This window comes from Callorhinchus milii, unplaced genomic scaffold (genome assembly GCF_018977255.1).
Source record: "Callorhinchus milii isolate IMCB2004 unplaced genomic scaffold, IMCB_Cmil_1.0 Scaffold4, whole genome shotgun sequence".
Lineage (NCBI taxonomy): Eukaryota > Metazoa > Chordata > Chondrichthyes > Chimaeriformes > Callorhinchidae > Callorhinchus > Callorhinchus milii.
This window is the reverse complement of record NW_024704745.1, coordinates 80568653-80583098: the sequence shown is the minus strand read 5'-3', so window position 1 is coordinate 80583098 and position 14446 is coordinate 80568653. Positions and strand designations below refer to the sequence as shown.

General features: G+C 50.2%; 1 protein-coding gene across 1 annotated transcript in view; it reads left to right on the top strand.

The window, feature by feature from the left end:
• LOC103191016 (unconventional myosin-VIIa-like) overlaps positions 1–14446 on the top strand; it is a 45820-nt gene that overhangs the window by 27120 nt on the left and 4254 nt on the right. The window contains exons 11-22 of the mRNA XM_042334439.1: positions 162–238; positions 707–826; positions 1376–1518; positions 2232–2442; positions 2937–3072; positions 3754–3860; positions 7827–7964; positions 8161–8319; positions 9092–9184; positions 11666–11760; positions 13309–13393; positions 14386–14424. Of these exons, the coding sequence (XP_042190373.1) occupies positions 162–238; positions 707–826; positions 1376–1518; positions 2232–2442; positions 2937–3072; positions 3754–3860; positions 7827–7964; positions 8161–8319; positions 9092–9184; positions 11666–11760; positions 13309–13393; positions 14386–14424 (1403 nt within the window). The remainder of the gene's footprint in view (positions 1–161; positions 239–706; positions 827–1375; positions 1519–2231; positions 2443–2936; positions 3073–3753; positions 3861–7826; positions 7965–8160; positions 8320–9091; positions 9185–11665; positions 11761–13308; positions 13394–14385; positions 14425–14446) is intronic.

The following is a 14446-nucleotide window of genomic DNA, read 5'->3' as shown; positions in this document are numbered from 1 at the left end:
GTAAGTTATTATTATTAATGATGATGTGTGTGAGGCTAGAACACACTCCTCAGATGCGAAGTCCTGCAATGCCGATCCTAACCAACAGAGGGCTGAACACAGAGGATGATGGTGATTGATTATTATTATTATTAATTTGCTTTGCTTTTCTCTTCTTGCAGCTCGTGTGTATGATAACCTGGACTCATGTGAAGTGGTTTACTCCCCACAGCTGACCACAGCCGCGTCACTCCTGGAGGTGAATGTATTGTCTGCTCGACTGCCCATTCCTCACTCTCTTCCCCCCCCTCAGCCCCTCACCTCACTGTGCTTTCCATAACTCTATTAAAATGTAGGATCAACTACTGACTGTCATCCCCCAATCCTCAGTCGTAGTTAAGCGAGGTCTCCTCCGGAGCTGAACTGGCCCCAAGGTGACCTGTGACGGTCTCTAGTCCAGTTCCTGAGCCAGGAGGGGCTGCAGTATCCCAGTTTCTTTTAACAACTATTTTAAATCGGAGCCCTCCGGTTACCGACCCACCGCCAGTGGGAATAGTTTCTCTTTGTTCACCCTATCGAATCCCCTCATCATTTGAAAACTTCTATTAACTCCTCTTCACCTTCTCTGCTCCCAGGAGAGTAATCCTGGCTTCTCTCGCCTCTCCACATAACTTAAGTCCCTTTGTCATTGTGTATATGTAACGTGTTGTTGTTGTTGTGATGACAGGTTGATGCTCAGGATCTACAGAACTGCCTGACCAGCCGGACAATCATCACCCGCGGCGAGACAGTCTCCACCCCACTCAACATGGACCAGGCGCTCGATGTTCGAGATGCTTTTGTGAAGGTGGGAAGCTCGTGCTTGCTGGGGTCTTGATGTCTAGATTCAACATAGAGGAGGTGGGATGGGGGGATGTGGGGGGGTGCGGAGAACCCATGGTGGAGGGAGGGGAGCAGAGATTCTCCATTTCTGGGCTCGGGGAGGGTTGACTGAGGGTTGGGGGAAAACTTGTTTTTGTTTCTGCCTAAAGATACAATGATTTCAACCCTTGCCCTGACTGTCCAACGCCTAAGGACATCCACTGTCTTGCTCCCCCACTGCCTCTGCGACCTTCTAACCCCATATCAGCTCCCTCCGCTTGGTGGACACCAGCTGCTTCAGATCCCCGCACTTCCCAGCCCACCATTGGCAGTCGGGCATTCAGCCTCTTTGCCCCCACCCTCTGGAACTCTAACCCGCAGTCCCACCACCACACCCTCTCTTGCCTCCTTCAAGTGTAATTTGTTGTTGTCGTTGATCTCCCAATGTGACAGGCTGCGTAAATGTAATTTGTGAGGACAGTCAGAGATTTTATATCAAATGTAAGGATTATTATTGATCCGCTGTCTCTCTCAGGGCATTTATGGCCGGCTGTTTGTGTGGATTGTGGAGAAGATTAACGCAGCCATTTACAAGCCGCCCTCCAATGAGCCCAAGGCCCTTCGCAGGTCCATTGGCTTGCTGGACATCTTTGGATTTGAGAACTTCCATGTGAACAGGTCAGAGATTGATCGGAGCTTTCCTCAGGGAAATGGATAGGGGTTGGAAAAGGAAAAAGTGCAGGTTAATAAAGGGAGATTTAACAGAGGTGCTCAAAATTCTGAGGGGTTTTGATGGAGAAACTGTTCCCTCTGGAGAGTGAGTCGGTAACCAGAGGTCACAGATTGAAGATAATTGGTAAAAGAACCAGAGGGGAGACGAGGAGCTCTTTTTTTACACAGAAAGTTGTTACGGTCTGGAACGCACAGCGTTTGTGGAAACAGATTCAATAACAACTTTGAAAAGGGAATTAGATATTTACTTGAAAAGGAAAAAGGGAAAGAGAGAGCACACGGGACGATTATTAAGTATAATTCATACTTACACAGAGTCTTTCACGTCAAGAGGGCAGGACGTCTCAAAATGCTTGACACTGCATCTGAGCTGAGGGTGGGAGCCAAGGGGAGGGGATGGGAGGAGCAGGAAAGGTGACCGAAAGCCCGGTCAAAGAGGTCAGTCTTGAGATGGGCCTTGAACGAGGTGAGAGAGAGAGAGCGTTGAGTTGGAGGGGCTTTGGGATGGACGAGTGGAGAGTGGGGGGTTGGGCGTGGTGGAATGAGTGAAAGTTTTCCTATTGATGGGACAACCAATGGGGGGGATTCCAGATGCTGAGAGTTGTGCAGTGCTAACTCACCCTCTATGTGTCCACCTCTCTCTCTCTCTCTCCCCGTAGCTTCGAGCAGCTTTGCATCAACTTTGCCAACGAGAACCTGCAGCAGTTTTTTGTGCGTCACGTGTTCAAGCTGGAGCAGGAGGAGTACAACCTGGAGAACATCAACTGGCAGCACATCGAGTTCACAGACAATCAGGAGGCCCTGGACATGATCGCACTCAAACCCATGAACATTGTCTCTCTCATCGACGAAGAGAGCAAGTTCCCCAAGGTATGGAACGGAGAGGCTTAGGTCGGGGGTGGTAGGTCGGGAGGAGGGGAAATATTCCTGTCCTGTAGCTCAGTGGTTAGAGCACTTGCCTCGCAAGCGAGAGGACCTGGGATTGATTGCCGGGCAGGTCAGGGTGAAACCTTAGGCAAGTTTTCTTACTCCACGCACACCCCTCTGTTTACCAAGCAATACGTAGGAGCCCTGTTATTAGTCGAATGGCAGATTGCTTTCCAGGGATAATAATTTCCCCCTCAAAAAAAATTTGTTCACTCAATCCACGGCTGTGTGTGGGACGCTGCTGTGCGCAATTGGCTGCTGCGTTTCACCCACAAAATACACAGTCAATTCATTTTACGGTTTATTCTGTGAAGCGCTTTGAGGCGTCCTGAAGTCGTGATAAGGCGCTGTAACAAATGTGAGGATTACTATTATTATCTTTGTGGTGAGTTATTGAGGTTGGACGTGTGTTTGTGGGGTGTCTCCTCTCCTAACAGGGCACTGATGTCACGATGCTGAACAAGTTGAATTCTCAGCACAAACTGAATTCCAATTACATCCCACCCAAGAACAGCTACGAAACCCAGTTTGGAATTGGCCATTTTGCTGGGATAGTCTACTACGAAACAAAAGGTGAGAACTTCCTCTTGGAGACTCCTAGCACCTACACTAGTGTCTACATTTATATTGCGCTTTTCAATAGCGCTGCAACTTGGCACTTACACAGCGCCTTCAAGTTGGTAGTATCTTGGAGCACGGAACGGTGGAGGAGCCTGACACTGAAATGGGGAGAGTGGGGAGGTGACCATAGGCACAGTTGAAGAGAAGGGTCTTTAGGTGTGATCTGAAGACGGGCAAAGAGGGGTCAGGACACTGGGACTCGGTTAAAATGCAGCTCAATGCTCTTTCCCCATATGCCTCAATGCCTTGCAAGCGAGACACCTGGGTTCAATTCCAGGCAGAGGGCGAAACCTTGGGCAAGTTTCCTTACTCCACACAGAGCCTAATAATAGTCCCTCCAAAACCAAAAACAATAATAAATTGGTCATTTTCAACCCACGGCTCTTTGTGGGACATTGCTGTGCGCAATTGGCTGCCGCGTTCGCCCACAAATATACAGTCAATTCACTTTACAGTGTGTTCTGTGAAGCGCTTTGAGACGTCGAGAAGATGTGAAAAGCGCTATATCAAATGCAAGGATTATTATATTATTATATTCTCACTGCGCCACTGACGCTGTGTCACAATTAGTATTTATAAAATAAAAACTTAATGGGTTCTGTTTTTCTCTGTTTCTCCCAATCCCTTTCCCAGGTTTCCTGGAGAAGAACCGGGACACTCTCCATGGAGACATCATTCAGTTGGTGCACTCCTCCAAAAACAAGTTCATCAAACAAATCTTTCAGGCCGACGTAGCCATGGTAACAACATCTTTTGGAGAGGGGGGGAGGGAGAGTGAGGAATTGGGCACTGGGGGTGGGCGGGGGGTGTTGCCGGTGTGTTGGTGTGTGTGTGTGTGTGTGTGAGAGGGGATTCTGGTTTGGTGGTTGACAATGTCTGGTGTCAGATCCGGAACCGGTTCATGGGAGTCCTGTAGTGCAGTGGTTGGAGCACTCACTTCGCAAGCGAGAGACCCGGGTTCAATCCTAAATGGGACTGAGAATAAACCTAGAAAAATCCTTTTGGATGAGCCAAGATGCCACAATAACAACTTGCATGTATATAATGCCCTTGGCGAGGAATAACGTCTCAAAGCGCTTCTCGGTGGCTGGCCAGAGAGTTAATTAGAGGGCATAAGTTCAGAGGGTGTGAAGGGCAATTTCAGGACAGACACCAGGAAATATTTCTTTACCCCGAGGGTAATTAACAGCTGGAACAGGGCTATTAGCCGAAACACTGGAACACTCTTCCTCTATTCCTCTGCCTTGCCCCTACTTTCCCATCTTCAGCTTCCTCTTCGTCTTCCTTTGAAAACCTTCCTTGTTGACCGTGCTCATGGTCACCTCTCACCCCCAGAATGCCATCCGCCAATTGACTCATAAACCGGGTTCCTACTCACTGCTGTAAACAGAGGTGTGTGGAGTAAGGAAACTTTCCTAAGGTTTTACCCTGCCTGGGAATCAAACCCGGGTCCTCTCGCTTGTGAGGCGAGTGCTATAACCACTGACTACATCTTCCCTCAGTAGCCTCTCTTGGCTGCTACTTTTTCTCCTGTTTATCACCCTCTCCGCTCTGTTTTAATGTCTGCCTTGACTGTGTCTCTCTCAGTTTCTCTGTGGCTATGAAGTTGGTACGCTGAGCCCACCAACAACACACGGCAAAAAGGTAAAGGGTTCAGTGTGAGATCTTGTCAACAAGCCTGAAATTCCATATGGTCTTAGCTCCTGGGCCCGTTTACCTAATGTTATGGTGGTTTGGAATTGTCCATTGAACTTTCCTTGTCTGATCTTGGGTCTGTTTCCCCTTCTTTGTTGTACAGTAGTTTGTGGTCACCTCTGCCTACTAGGATTCCGATAACTTGTAATAATTAATTATAATAATCCTTGCATTTGATACAGTGACTTTCACATTGGGAGGAGTCCTGTAGCTCAGTGGTTAGAGCCTCGCCTCGCAAGTGAGAGGACCTGGGTTTGATTCCCGGGCGGGACGAAATGTTGGGCAAGTTTCCTTACTCCATACGCCTCTGTTTACCAGCAGTGAGTAGGAACCCGGTTATTGGTCGATTGGCGGATTTCTTTTACAGGGGTAATAATCCCTTCAAAATAAATAAATAATAATAATAATTTGGTCACACAACCCACGACTGTTTGGCTGCCGCGTTTCACGCACAAAATATACACGTTACACTATCCTGTGAAGTGCTTTGAGACGTCTCGAAGGCATGAAAAGTCGCTATATCAAATGCAAGGATTATTATTATTATTGTGTCTCAAAGTGGGTCACGGGATATGCTGTACTGTAAAGTGTGTTTGGGGGGTGAACACGGCAGCCAGTTTGCACACAGCAAAATCCTACAAAACAGCCACAAACTGAAAGATCGTTTTTTTATCTGGCAGATTGTCAGCCAGGACACTCAGAGAGAGTGAACTCCCTCCTTCTAGGTGTCAACCTGGACTGTGAGCTCAAACAACAACAATAAATGGCATTTGTATAACACCTTTCATGTCGGAGGCACTGGACTGTGAAGAATTTGCACCCGAAATGGGGGTTGGAGGTCAAGGGGGTGGGGAGATGACTGAAGCCACGATCAAAGAGGAGGGTCTTGAGATAGGTCCTGAAAGAGGTAAAGAAGGGTGCGAGGTGGAAGGACTCTGGGATGGGGTTAGAGAGGGTGAGGCTAGAAAGGGCTGACTGCCGATGGTGGGGGCGGGCCAGGTGGGGTATATGGAGCAGGCAGTGCCAATAATTTATTTATAAAGCGTCTTTTCCGTTGGGAGCCCGTCCCAAAACACAGGACAGTCATGGGTTTGCAACTCACAAAGAATTTTCAAAGCAGGGAGGGAAGTGGAAGGATGTGGGTGTTGTAGAGTGTGTGTAGGGGGGGCAAAGAGGCCGAAAGGTTGGGGTGTGCAGGCCAAATGTATCTGACAGCTTGTTTCAGATCCTCTGCTGTCTCATACTGCTGAGTTGAGAAGGTTTGAGGCTGATCTGATTGAAGTGTTTAACATAATAAAGGGATAGAGCAGCTACAGAGAAACTGTTTCCTCTGGTGGGGAATCCAGAACAAGGGCATCATCTTAAAATTAGAGCCGCGCCATTTAGGAGTGAAATCAGGGGCAGATTTTCACCCAAAGGCCGGTGGGGATCTGGAACTCTCTCCCCAAAAGGTTGTGGATTCTGTGTGGATCCATTCACATTGTCCAGACTGAGGGGGAGAGATGTTTGTCAGGTCAGGGGATCAGGGGATATGGGGCAAAGGCGGGTAATTGGAGTGGAGGTACAGATCAGCCGTGATCTTATAGAATAGCCTCCAATTCATCATCATCAACAACAACAAAATTACATTTGTAAAGTGCTTTTCATGTCGGGAGGAGGTCCCAAGGTGCTGAACAGTCAGGGGTCAGGACCCGAGTGTGGGGGGGTGGGAGCAGGGTTGGGATGAGGGAGGGCAGAGGGGGTAGGAGGCGGCTGAAGACACGGCCGAGAAGGAGGGTCTTGAGTTGTGCCTTGAAGGAGGCAAGAGAGGGAGCGAGGGGAAGGGATTGTGGGATGGAGTTCCAAAGGGTGGGGCAGAGAGGCTGAAAGCCCGGCTGCTGATGGTGGGGCGGGTCGTGCGGGAGACCTGGAGCAGCCGGAGACTGCTGAAAGGCGGGAGCAGACAGGTTGGTAGGGGATCAGCAGGTCAGAGATGTTGGAGGGGGCAAAGCCATGGAGGGCCTTCAAAGTGAGGCCGAGGATTTTGGATTCTATCCTCTGAGGGATGGGGAACCAGTGGAGCCGGGAGAGGGTGGGGGTGATGGGGTCACAGAGCCTGTGCGGGAGAGGACATGAGCTGCAGAGTTCTGGATGATCTGCAGGTTGTGGAGGGAAGAGTTGGGGAGGCCACAAGGAGGGAGTTTCCGTAGTCGAGGCTTGAGATGACGAATGCGTTCCTATGTTTCTATAATAATAATAATAATCCTTGCATTTGATACAGCGTCTTATTCATTGTTGAGGCGTCACAAAGTGCTTCACAGAATACACTGTAAAATGTAGTGACTGTGGTTTGTCTTGTCTTTGAAGCTAGGGCAGGGGGCAGGGGCAGGTGAGGAAGGGGACCAGCAAGTGGAGAGGAGTGGTGTCCAGGGTCTCTGAGTGATGGGGAGGGAGTTGGGAAGGGAGGGCTCCAGTGGAGTGAACACTTGAATGTCGCTCGATCAGGTGAAGGATCAGGATTTGACCTCATGTGACTCCGGATTGTAAACAAATCTCAAAATAATTGATGTGTTGTGGACAAACAAATCATCAAAGGTTGTCAGTGTTGGAGGCCATTGAGCATTGAGCCCATCGGGTCTGTGTTGGTTTACCCTCCCCCGAGCTCTCTAATCTCATAAAGATGCTCGCTTTTTCCCCCACTCGCTCCCCCATTGGAGCTCTCTACTCTAACCCCATTCCCTGCTCTCTCTCTCTCCCCATCATGTCTGTGCTGGTGTTCACTCTAACACTGTCCTCTCTCTCCCTGGAGGGGGACATCTTGTTTACCTAATTCCGGAGAGTATTGTTGACTGAGCGAAGCCGAGGTGCTAAAGGTGCTAAAGAGTTAAAATCATCTGTTGACCAGGATAACGTTGGCAAGTGCTTTGAAGGGAAGTCTCTCTCATCGATCCTGTTGCTTCCTGGTGTGTGTGTGTGTGTGCGTCTTTATTTTTCCACCCAATTATTCCATTGTGGTGACTTGTTTTTCCCAGGGAGCAGAGACGAGGAAGCGCTCTCCCACCCTGAGCAGCCAGTTTAAGCGGTCGCTGGACTTACTGATGAGAACCCTGAGTGTCTGTCAGCCATTCTTCGTTCGCTGCATCAAACCTAACGAGTATAAGAAGTCAATGGTAGAGTATTACTGACTGTTTCCTTGCATTAATTAGTGTTAAGAGTCACTGTTGTGTAGTTGTTAGTGCACTCGCCTCGAAAGCCAAAGGACACGGATTCGTCTAGAAGACGTGATAAGATGCTATATCAAATATAAGGATTATTTGATTATTATTCTCATTTATATTGTGTTATTAATGACTGTTCCTGTCACAGCTATTTGATCGGGAGCTGTGTGTGCGACAACTGAGATACTCTGGGATGATGGAGACAATTCGTATCCGACGGGCAGGTTATCCCATCCGCTACACCTTTGTGGAGTTTGTGGATCGCTACAGGGTCCTGATGCCTGGGGTGAAGCCGGCCTACAAACAGGCACGTGGTCAAACACACAGACTGTGTCATTCAACAACAAATGGCATTTACACAGCACCTTTCACATCGTTAGGACGTCCCAATGCGCTAGAGAATGAGCTGCGGGTTGAGATCAGGAGAGGTGGAGGGCAGGGAGGGAGCGTGACCGAAGGCGCGGTCTAAAAGGAAGGTCTCGAGACAGGCTTTCAAGGAGGCGAGGGAGGGGGCGAGGCAGAGGGACTGTGGGATGGAATTCCAGAGGGTGGGGGCAGAGAGGCTGAAGGCCTGACCGCAGGCTGGGTGGGGGACGTGGGGCAGGCCAGCGCCTGCTGAGCAGAGAGCGTGGAGACGTTAGGGAAGCTTTCATAGGTTCTGTGAGTTCTGTAGCTCAGTGGTTAGAGCACTCGCCTCGCAGGCGAGAGATCTGTGTTTGATTCCTGGCAGGGGGGGTGCGAAACCTTGGACAAGTTTCCTACTCCACACACAGCCTGATAATAACTCCTCGAGAAAAAAAACAAGAATAAAATTGGTCACTTCAATCCACGCCTATTTGTGGGACACTGCTGTGCGCAATTGGCCCTGTGTTTCACCCACAAATATACAGTCAATTCACTTTATAGTGTATTCTGTGAAGCACTTTGAGACAGACATGAGAAGGCGCTATATCAAATGCCAGGTTTATTACAGGTCGCCTTCCTCCAAACAGTGTGACCGTGTGTGGTTGATTAGAATGTGTTAGTGTTTGTCTTAACCCAATAGACATCTTGTTGATCGCTCCCTCTCCTCCCCTCAGGAGGACCTACGTGGAACATGCCAGCGCATAGCGGACGCGGTCTTGGGTCGGGCCGGTGATTGGCAGATCGGAAAGACAAAAATCTTCCTCAAGGTTTGGCAGTGTTTGTTTATTTGTTTATTTGGTTGCTCACTCTGAGTCAGAAGGTTGTGGGTTTCAGCCCCATGTTGGATGTTTGAGTTCACACTGTCCAGGTCGTCAGTCCAACACAGCCCTGGGGGAGCGCTGTATTGTGGGATTATCCATCCTTTGGATGAGACGTTAAACTGAGTCCCATCTGTTTGTGGACATTAAAGATCCCGCGGGGCCATTGGAAAAGAGAAGGGAGTTTCTCTCTCTCTCCCGGTGTCCTGGCCAACAATCCCCCTAATAAAATTGGTTGCTCAACCCAAGGCTGTTTGTGGAACATTATTGTGCAAACATCGGTTGCTGCGTTCGCCCACAAAATACACAGTCACTACACTTTACGGTATGTCCTGTGAAACGCTTTGAGACTTCCTACCCACATGATAAGCTACTGTATCAAATGTAGGAATTATTATATGTAAATATATAATGCAGTTAGTTTGCTCCATAACTCATAGAGTTACATAGCAGCTCAGAGAGCTGATACTCTTATCTTCCTTGAAGGACGCTATATATGATAATAATTCAGAATTATCCTTACATTTGATACAGCGTATATCATGTCGTTGAGACGTCTCAAAGTGCTTCGCAGGATATACTGTAAAGTGATGTGACTGTGTTTTTGTGGGCAAAACCCGGCAGCTAATTCATACACAGCAACGTCCCATAAACAGCCATGGAGCAAGTCATCAAATATGATTTAGGGGATTGTTGCCAGGACCCCGAGAGAGAGAGGGAGAGAGAGTGTGTGAGAGAGAGAGTGTGTGTGAGAGAGAGACAGAGAGAGAGTGTGTGAGAGAGAGAGAGTGTGTGTGAGAGAGAGAGAGTCCCTTCTCTTTCCCAACAGCTCCGCGGGATCTTTAACATCCACCTGAACAGGACGGCACCTCCCACAATACAACCCCCCCAGCACTGCCCGGACCCTCAGCTTAGACTGTGTGACTCCAAGTCCTGATGTGGGGCTTAAACCCACAACCTCCTGCCTCAGAGGGACTGACACGCACTGACACGCACTGAGCCGGGCTGACACGCACTGACACGCACTGGCACGCACTGACACGCACTGAGCCGGGCTGACACGCACTGACACGCACTGGCACGCACTGACACGCACTGAGCCGGGCTGACACACACACACTGAGCCGGGCTGACACGCACTGAGCCGGGCTGACACGCACTGAGCCGGGCTGACACACACTGAGCCGGGCTGACACGCACTGAGCCGGGCTGACACACACTGACACGTACTGACATGCACTGAACCGGGCTGACACACACTGACAGACACTGAGCCGGGCTGACACGCACTGAGCCGGGCTGACACGCACTGAGCCGGGCTGACACGCACTGAGCCGGGCTGACACGCACTGAGCCGGGCTGACACGCACTGAGCCGGGCTGACACTATAAAGTCAACTAGTCAGTGTTTATAGCAATACCAGCCTCCCCAGCTCCCGCTCCCCTGTCCCCCCCTTGCTCCCCTGATCTCTCGCTCTCTGTTAAGTTTCCCCTTCCCCCGGCTCGGATGGAGTCTGAGAGTTATCAGTGGTTTCCAGTCCCAATGTCAGGAAGCTGCTGTGTTTTTGCTGAGGACTCGGGGACGGAGCTGTTTCCTGCCAGGAATCTCCAGCTCATCTGCTGGGATTTGCCGGCCAGTAAACAGGGGCGGCTGAAAGTCCTTTTTTATGGAAAAGTAGACGGAGTTGGTGGGTGTGGTTGGGTTTATTATTCCCTGAAACTCTGTGCTGGTTTGTGGGCAGCCGGTGTGACTCACGTTTACACACAGACCTTCACACTGGGTCACGTCTCGGAGCGCTGCACCATTCCAGGGATGCACGCCAAGTGGGGAGGGTGGAGCGATGGTGAGGTTGAGGAAGTAGGGTTTAAGGCGAGATTGAAAGACCAATTGGGGTGGTGGAGGTGGGGGAGAGGTGGAGAGGCGTGCGGAGAGGAGGGGAAGAGTAGAGGCAGAGAGTTCCAGAGGTTAGGGGTGACGTGACTACAGGAGATGTTAATAGTTTGAGAGTACCCAATGATAATTTACTAGATTGAAACTGCCAGCCTGGCTCGGCGGTATCTCTCTCTCTCTCCCTCTCCTCCGAATCAGAAGGTTGTGGGTTCAAACCCCTCCACGTCATTGAGACGTCTCAAAGTGCTTCACAGGATACACTATAAAGTGAATTGACTATATATTTTATAGTCATGTTTGTGGGATTTGAAATTATTATTATTTATTTGTTTTGGAGATTACCCCCTGAAATTTGATCAACCGATCAACTAACAACCGGGTTCCTACTCACTGCTGGTAAACAGAGACGTGTGGAGTAAAGAAACTTGTCTAAGGTTTCGCCCCGCCCGAGAATCAAACCCGGGTCTCTCGCAAGCGCAAAGGACTGGTTTGAGCGAGTGGTCAGACGAGGTGACCTTGTCTTGCTGTCTCTGGTTTCAGGACCACCACGACATGTTGCTGGAGATCGAGCGGGACAAGGCCATCACTGACAAGGTCATCCTCATTCAGAAAGTGGTCAGAGGCTTTAAGGACAGGTGAGGCTCTGCCAAGATATCAAGACCTTGGAGAGGATCCAGAGGAAACTTATCAGAATGGTACCAGGAATGAGGGTACAGGAGCACAGGGTGTTCACATACTTTGAAGGTGGCAGGACAGGTCGATAAAGCTGTTTAAAAAAAGCATACGGGATCCTTGGCTTTATAAATAGAAACAGAGTACAAAAGTGAGGAAGTTCTGCTAAACCTTTATTATGTCCAATTCTGGGCACCACTAAAGGATGTCAAGACCTTGGAGAGGGAGCAGAGGAGATTTACCAGAATGGTATACCAGTGATGAGGGACTTTGGTTATGTGGAGAGACGAGAAATGCCGGGATTGTTCTCTTTAAAGCAGAGAAGGTTAAGGGGATATTTAATGAAGGTGTTCACAATGATGAAGAGTTTTGATAGAGTAGACGGGGAGAAACTGTTTCCTCTGGCAGGTCAGTAACCAGAGGACATAGATTTAAGATAATTGGCAGAAGAATCAGAGCAGAGACATGCAGACATGTTTTTGCCCAGAGAGTTGTTAGAGTCTGGAGCACGGCCTGACAGATTCAGTAACAACTTTCAAAAGGGAATTGGATAGGGACTTGAAGAGGAAAAATTTGCAAGTCTATGAGGTAAAAGCGGGGGAGTGGAACTAGTTGGGGTAAAAGTGGGGGGAATGGGACTAGTTGGGGTAAGAGTGGGGGAATGGGACTGGTTGGGGTAAGAGTGGGGGAGTGAGACTATTTGGGGTAGGAGCGGGGGAGTGGGACTAGTTGGGGTAAGAGTGAGGGATGGGACTAGTTGGGGTAAGAGTGAGGGAGTGAGACTAGTTGGGGTAAGAGTGAGGGAGTGAGACTAGTTGGGGTAAGAGTGAGGGAGTGGGACTAGTTGGGGTAAGAGCGGGAGAGTGAGACTAGTTGGGGTAAGAGTGGGGGAGTGGGATTAGTTGGGGTAAGAGTGGGGGAGTGAGACTATTTGGGGTAAAAGCGGGGGAGTGGGACCAGTTGGGGTAAGAGTGGGGGAGTGGGACTAGTTGGGGTAGGAGCGGGGGAGTGGGACTAGTTGGTGGCTCTTCCAAAGAGCCGGTACAGGCATGATGGGCCGAATTGCCTCCTTCTGTGCTGTATGATTCCGTGGCTGGCTCGGGGCAACGACGGCGATGGGGCAGTGTCTGGTGAAAGATGAAGCAACAGCAACACGACATTTACACAACTCCTCTCATAGTTGGGAGGACGTCCCAAAGTGCTGGACAATGAGGGGTTTGGACCCGAGTTGGGAGTTGGGATCAGGAGGGGTGGAGGGGTGGGGTAGGAAGGTGACCGAAGGCACAGTCGAAGAGGAGGGTCTTGAGACGAGGCTTGAAGGAGGGGAGGAGACAGTGGGATAGAGATCCAGACGGTGGGGGCAGAGACGCTGAAGGCCCGACTGCTGATGTTTGTGGGTGGGGGTGGGGGGTACAGGCACAGGCATAGAATGGCCTCCTGTTGTGGTGTACACCTGTGCAGTGTGAAGGGGCTGAGGCTCAGACACTCACATGGAGCCAATCTTCCCTCAGGTCAACGTTTATTAAACTGAGACGTTCAGTGATGTTGATCCAGAAACACTGGCGAGGCTATTACTGTCGCAGGAACTTCATGGCTGTGAGTTACACATCATAGACGTACTGAGCCCTATACACTGCCTCTCTCTTTCTCCCTCTCTTTATCTCTTTCTCATCTCTCTCTTTCTCGCCCCTCTTCTGTATCTCCCTACTCCTCTCTCTCTCGTTCTCTTTCTCCTCTCTCCCCCTCTCTCCCCCTCTCTCTCACTCTCCTCTATCTCCTCGCTTCTCTCTCTCTTCTCTATCTCATTCTCCTCTCTCTCTTCCTCCCCTCTATCCCTCTTCTCTTTCCCTCTCCTCTATCCCTCTCTCTCCTCGCTATGTCCTTTTCTTTCTCTCTCTCTCTCTCTCTATATATATATCCTCTCTCTCTCCTCTCTATCTCCTTCTCTCTCCTCTCTATCTCTTTCAGACCAGATTCATACTAAGTGTGTATCTATCTACCTGTTGGAGCTCGGGAGGTTGAGAGGTGATGTGGCCGAGGGTTTTAAGATGAGGAATTGAGGGAAAAGCTCCACAAACCCATTTACATTAATGCAGTGCCTTTCATATCGGGAGGACGTCCCAAGGCATTTAACATTGGTGACTGGGCACCTGAGCCGAGGGGTGGGCCGAGGGTGCGAGCCGAGGGGTGGATTGGGGGGAGGGGAAAGGTGATCAAGTCTTGGGATGGACCTTGAATGAGGGGAGGAGCGAGGGAGCGAGTGGACGGAAATCTGGGATGGAGTTCCTGAGAGCGGGGGAAGAATATCTGAAAGCCCAGCGGGCGATGGTGGTGTGGGAGCGGGCGATGGTGGTGTGGGAGCGGGCGATGGTGGTGTGGGAGCGGGGGGGGGACCTAAAGCAGCCGGTGCCCGCTGAGCGAGGGGAGCGACCGGTTTGGTAAGGGTCAAAGAGACGGCAGAGGTAGAGGGGGGGAAGCGAGGATTCCCGGTGGTCATTATCCTTACATTTGACCCAGCGCCTTATACGTTGGAGAGGGAGCAGTCTCTGTGGGTGTGTAGTGACTGTGCGTGGTGTATTTCTCTACAGATGAGGACGGGGTTTAGCCGGTTGCAGGCCGTTTACCAAGCCCGAAAACTCCGCAGCCGCT